Source organism: Hibiscus syriacus, unplaced genomic scaffold (genome assembly GCF_006381635.1).
Source record: "Hibiscus syriacus cultivar Baekdansim isolate YM2019G1 unplaced genomic scaffold, ASM638163v2 tig00002237_pilon, whole genome shotgun sequence".
In the NCBI taxonomy this organism is placed as follows: domain Eukaryota; kingdom Viridiplantae; phylum Streptophyta; class Magnoliopsida; order Malvales; family Malvaceae; genus Hibiscus; species Hibiscus syriacus.
The window spans coordinates 8873673-8880171 of NW_024061918.1; the positions used below are offsets into that span (position 1 = coordinate 8873673).

Genomic DNA, 6499 nt, shown 5'->3' on the forward strand with positions numbered 1-6499 from the left:
TTTCATCTTCTACAAAGAGACAAGCAATTGAAGGCTATCTTAATGCTTCTATTCAAAGCAATTCAAGGATTAATTCTTTTCATCTTTTCAAGGTTGTTCATATTCTTGGAGAGACAATGCATTCAATCCTTCATAATTCACCTATTCAAGTCTTACTTATCATTCTTTGAAGGCTATTCGCATGCTACCAAGGAACAAACAATGAAGGCTGATTTTATTTCATTTAATCATCAAATTAAGTGATAAAATCAGCAAGGAATTTGAACAGACAAGCTGATTTGGACATGTAGGATGTCCACATTCATCCTATGACTTCATTTAACCTCTTTTCTTCCATTTGCAAGCAAAGCAAGGTAGCCCAAGAGTCACCCCTCCTTCTTGGACGAAATTAAGGCCATATTCAGCTTCAAATTATCTAGATTCATCCCCTAAATGATCTAGAATATTCATCCAATTTTGAACATAAGAAGACAAAGCATTCAAGTGCATTTTATTGCTAAATTGATGAGAATGTTATCATCTTTTGAGTCTTTTCATATGCTTATTAGAAATACTATAAATAGGCACCTTTGGGATCATTTGTAGGCACACAATTTGATTTATGAAAATACTTTGAAAGATTGCTTTCATTTTAGTTCTTGGATTAGAACTCTGTCGGTTTCTTGTCGGCCTTGAAGCCTTCATCCATTTCATCTTGTTATAGCGTTGGTTCCTAGCTCTACTATAGCTAGTGGGTCACGTTCCACCCTCTATCAGTTCGATTACATCTATTGTTGGTTCCTAACTCATTTATAGTTACAGGGTCACAATCCATCTTTTGAATTACTATCATTCTCCACGCCAACCACAAACATCCTTCACCATTTTCGTTACATCCATTCAACCACTATCACCACCACACTTCTTTCATTTACAATCCACTTCAACTTCATTCTATCATTTCCATTACTTTCATACACATATTCATATATACATATTTTCCTTCTTATAACGTTGTTTATGCATTTTCAGTCTTCAATCAAAGCACTGTGAAGTTCTTACTAGAATCATGATCGAGCAACATCGTATATGACTCGGAACACATAATTGGGGTCATATCAGAAGGAATATTCTTTACAGATAAGAAATAGACGACATAGTTTTCCCGATGGAGGATTGCTAATCTCGGGATTTCTTTTAAAGTTAAAGGATTTTCCCTAACAAATAATTCGAAACAAAAGTAATAAATGTTCAATAAACGGATCATAATTTAACTTTATATTCGATTTATAATTTCCACTGCTACGACAACGTGTAACCGATTTAAGTACCAATTTTGGGTGTTGTGGGGGTGTTAATCCTTTCTCACGCGTCATCGACTCCAGACCCATTAAATCAAATTTCTGGTAAACGCATACCAACTTTTGTCTTAAAAACCTATTTTTCCTTAAAATTATTTTAAAGCACATATTTAGGTATTCGACCTACCTAACCCAAATGTCGATGGTGACTCCGATCCAATTTAATCCAAATCAATACAAAATCAACAATTTTCCAAAATAAAATCATATTTGTTTTTAATATAAATATTTAATTGTTTTTGAAAAAAATGGTTATGACACCAATGTTTCTTTTTACATTGTGATAATTATTCCCAATCATCTTTGTTTAAACTGTTGCGGTCCCGTAGGGGATTTATCTCATTGATTCTTGATTCCATCTTTTGATGCTTTAAGATAGCACTGGTCACTTAATTTTGTATCAAGCTTTAGGATAGCACTGCACATTATACATATGTACTCACAATAACGAATTTTAATCCAACAAATATTAACAAACAAAAACTTGATATATCAAATTAAGAAAATAAATAAATGTCAGGGAAAAAAGAGTATCAAACCTAGTTTACACCATGATCGGTATGTCTTTTTTAATCAAGTTGCAAGACGTCCATAAAAGAAATTCAGAAAGATCTTGAAATCAGATGCCAAATACTAATTATTTATTAACTTTATGCTTTAATCAATTTATTAAGGGGAAATAAAATAAATACAAAACTAAAGGGTTTCTTGTGATTAATTAGATACGTGATGGAGTATAAAGTTGAGCAATTTAAGAAAAGGGTCCACATTGAACTATGTTCACCTAAGCCAAGACAAATAACCAAAAAAGTTTGACTATCATCACCAAAAAAAATAATAATAAATAAATAATTGAGCAATTTAGGAAAAGGGTCCATTCATCATATTTTATTATAAGGTACGTATATACTTGTGTATAAAGTTTGACTATCATCAATTCATCATCGAGGAAATGCGTGTTCATCGATCATAAGTCGTTGAAACAAATTTTTTACATGGAGGTTAAGGAATAAGGACACATGTAAAAAAGAAATATTTAAAAAAAAAACTCCATTAGATTTAGAAACAAAATTTTACATTTTACTATTATTTTTCTTTTAAAATTATATTTTTAATTTTCAATTCCAATAGTATTATTTTTAATATTTGATTTTTTATATATAAAATCTAATCTAGTATTTTTTCCTAAGGAATTATCAGATTAATCCATCATATATAAATAAGTGTTTTTCTTCGTTTAATTGTTAACAACATAAAATTACTAATGGGACGTAAGGAAATCAGAGAACAAATGGACGTATATAAGGAATGGTAAACAATAATGTTAAATTTTAAGATAACATCAATTTTGAATATTATTTTATTTTTTATTTTTAAAAAAAAGTTAAGGATATATGTTCGACAACAATAGTAAAATTGAATGAAACCGTCCATTTCGAAAGCCATGTTCCTTAAACATTTAGATTGGATTAACAGATAATTATCCATCTTCCTTATCAAGTATTAGTCACTGATCATTGCATTACTTAGAAGATAAGTTGAATTAGCAAGAAAGATACTAGGATCCAGATAAAAGGATTGAAAAAAATAAATTTATTTTAAAATTTTCAAAGAAATAAAGCCCAAAATCAAGATGATTTAACTGTTTCGACAGGTTAATAATCAATTAAATGTTCCATTAATTAGAGAGAGCTCAAAATTTGGTGGTAGGTTTAGGGTTAGGGTTAGGGCTAAGGAAACAAGTAAACGTGGGGATGACGAAATGGATGATGGAAGGGTTGAGTAAGAGTGCAATGAGGGAGATTGTGTAGGAAAATGAGAAGTACATTATTTAGGGAAAGCTTAGATATAGCCATTGTCTTTGGGTCATCCATTACCCCACTCTCCTCTCTCACTCTTCTATGCATCACAAGTCCCCCCATTTTAGTTCCAACGTCCTTTTCATAAACCAATGGTTGGTCCCCCCCTCCATCCCTTTGTAATTTTTTTATTGTGTTGTACATTGCATATTTAACCCTAAACTACTATTTTTTATTCTGTTTTGGTACTTCAATTTTAATTTTTAAAATCATACTTAATGTCTTGTTTATGCTTCATATTGGTGATGTTGACGTGTCATTATAAGGTAATGACACACCATTATTTAAAAAAAAATATCACGTGAGTAGGTATTTATAATTTTTTAATGGCGGGTACTAAATTGAAACCTAAACCAAACGTTATGCATGGTTGTGAAAAAATAAAGTTTAGGTACCAAAATAAAACTAAAGTAATAGTTTAGATACTAAACATGTAATTTACTCTTGAATGTGTTGTAAATTTTCAATTACCATGAATTTGATTCTCAACTTAAATTAAATATGATTTATTTCAATATAAGAAGTTAATATGAAAATTATTTCATCGATAGCGAAAAATGACTTACTAAAAATTAGACCGCAAGTTTTTTTCTAGAAAATACAAAGAAAATTTTATTGATTAAGAAAATGAATTATATTGACCAATTTATTTTCCGTCAACAAAACATTGAAAAAAGAAGAAGAAAACATTCTTTGAAAAACCAATTACAACAAAATAAACAGAAAACTTAAAATGGCAAAAACCTGAAATGATTTGTACTCACAATAACCATACTAGAAAAAAATCAAATATCAAATAAGAATAACCAGAATAAAAAAATATTAAATCTGAAAACTAAATCAAACTCAAATTATTTAAACTGAAAATTAACTTATTTTCAATTAACCCTACCCAAAACAAATACAGTCCACTAATTGAAAGGTATAGCATATTCTCAAATTTTGAATATATTTATATAACTTAGTCAAATTCATAATCTCCAATTTCGTGTTTATATATATTAGCGTTTGTAAGCTGCACAAGTAGTTTATATAAAGGTGGGTGTGGGACTTTTGGGTCTTTGCAGGCATAGAATATTGGCGAGGACTAAATTAGACTATGGGTAGGCAGCCTTGCTGTGACAAACTGGGTGTGAAAAAAGGGCCATGGACTGTCGAGGAAGACAAGAAACTCATCAATTTCATTCTCACCAATGGCCAGTGTTGTTGGCGTGCCGTTCCTAAGCTCGCCGGTCTCCGCCGCTGCGGCAAGAGCTGCAGACTTCGATGGACTAATTATCTTCGGCCTGATCTGAAGAGAGGCCTTCTTTCCGAGGCTGAAGAACAGCTGGTTATCGACCTTCATTCCCGCCTTGGCAATAGGTAAATTACACTCTAGAAATAGCACTTGAGAGACTTTCATGAGTTCAAGTTAGGCTAATCTTGTTTGCTTTTTTTTTTTTATAGGTGGTCGAAGATTGCAGCCAGGTTGCCGGGCAGAACCGACAACGAGATCAAGAATCATTGGAACACACACATCAAGAAAAAGCTCATTAAAATGGGGATCGATCCTGCTACTCATGAACCATTGGAAAAAGAAGCAAAGGCTGAAGAAAGCACTTCCCATGCTGACCATTCTGCAGATAATTCGAGTACACCAGCTGAGAATTGCTCAACTTCTGATGGTTTCGATTTGCTAAACAAAATTTGCAGTGATGAATCTATTTTATTTAGTAGCTTATGGATGGATGGTGAACCCCCTTTAGTCCACTCTTCGTGGAACATTCTACCAGCCTTTAATGCCACAAGCTTCCCAACTTGGGAGGAAAACTGCTCTTGGTTCCTTGATTTTCAGGATTTTGGTATTAACGACCTTGGGTTCGATTGCTTAAACGACGTTAAATCAAACAAGATGGGCGACAAAACAGTAACCTGATGCAACAAAATCGTTACATATATATATATATATATATATATATGGAAGATAAACTAGCTTCTTTACAGGTTTTTCACCTACAATTCAGAAGTGATATCAACCCTCATATCCTGAAGATGTGATGTGATATATTTCCTTGGTGCCCTATAACCTTTTCTTCTGTACAAGAAGGGAAAATATTGCTATTCAGCCAAATGAACAAAAGATACGATATTATTTGGACATAATAGGTATGATGTAAATTATGAAAAAATAAAAGGCAAAAGAAAATTTACTGTGTTGTCATGTAAGTTTATTGAGTTTTTTATTCAAATGTCACCCAATATAAATTATTTCCCATTCTAGCCTTCATAAACGATTAATTTCTGAATTAGTACTTTTTTTTGCCACGTAGGTAAAAACAAGCTCTATAGAAAGTACAATATGCAAGACGTCTTTTGGTGATATCGATGAGATTGAATCGAAAAGAATGAAAAAGAAAAAATGATCAAATATATGAAAAATTATGAATTTTAACCAAAAGACAAACGAGTGTGGCATGTGTCGAGAACACGTAATTACACAAGAACAAGCTAAACTGGGTGGTGACAATGCATGTGTATTAACCTTATGTTTAATCATTTAATAAATATATGATTCAAATGTTATATTTAAACAATCTAAAACTCACATACCTAATAATATGGACTAGAACACGAGTATCATAGTCGCCACCTGGCTCGACTCAGGTTTGTGCTTGTGCAGTTACATATCTTTCACATGCACCGCCCACGTTTATTCAATTTAGATAAAATGTGTATAATTTTCTTTCATACTTTTAACCCTATTTTTTTTTTCATTTCAACACAACTTAAAGAGTTCTGACCTTTTTATGTAATATAAGAGGAAGACGCTCCCTGCAAAAAGTGACTTCTAAAAAGTGTTTCATGTAGAATCTTTCGTTTATGTGACACAAAAGAGTGTTAGATTGAGAAATAATTTGAAATTGGTGTTCAAATGATAAATTAATTTTAAATGTCGTAAATTTGAATAAAAAAACCCGTTTCTTGATAAAAATTTGTTTTCATTTTATTAAAAAAAATTGAAGTAGAAAGAATTTCGGTTCAGTTCATTTACAATATGCATGCATTTATTATCCAACCAAATATTAAGTAAAAAGCTTTGATTTTGAAGCAAGAAGAGTAGATGAGGACCACTATTCCATATATCTACTGTTTGCTATCCGAACGAAGAGTTATTGCCACACAATATATGTAGAACGTCATTGCAGCAGATATGAGCTAACAAAGTGGCCAAACATCCATAAACAAATACAGCATCTTTTGGTTTTGAGCACTCCCCCATTAATGTTTGTTTTTTTTAAGTTTTCATAAATGTGCTTTACA

The 6499-nt window shown here is 31.7% G+C and overlaps 1 protein-coding gene across 1 annotated transcript; it reads left to right on the forward strand.

Annotated features, from left to right (window-relative positions):
• The first annotated feature begins 4224 nt into the window (after window positions 1-4224).
• Window positions 4225-5401, forward strand: LOC120139516 (MYB-like transcription factor ODO1). Its single transcript, XM_039154706.1, has 2 exons — window positions 4225-4561; window positions 4646-5401. The coding sequence occupies exons 1-2, from the start codon at window positions 4299-4301 to the stop codon at window positions 5112-5114; spliced, it is 732 nt and encodes a 243-aa protein (XP_039010637.1). The 5' UTR covers window positions 4225-4298; the 3' UTR covers window positions 5115-5401.
• Window positions 5402-6499: the final 1098 nt, after the last annotated feature.

Bases quoted from the DNA above. Each gene is read 5' to 3' on its own strand.
- LOC120139516 (XM_039154706.1), top strand. From the start codon at position 4,299: ATGGGTAGGCAGCCTTGCTGTGACAAACTGGGTGTGAAAAAAGGGCCA. The intron at 4,562-4,645 runs GTAAATTACACT...TTTTTTTTATAG, and splicing joins CATTCCCGCCTTGGCAATAG to GTGGTCGAAGATTGCAGCCA.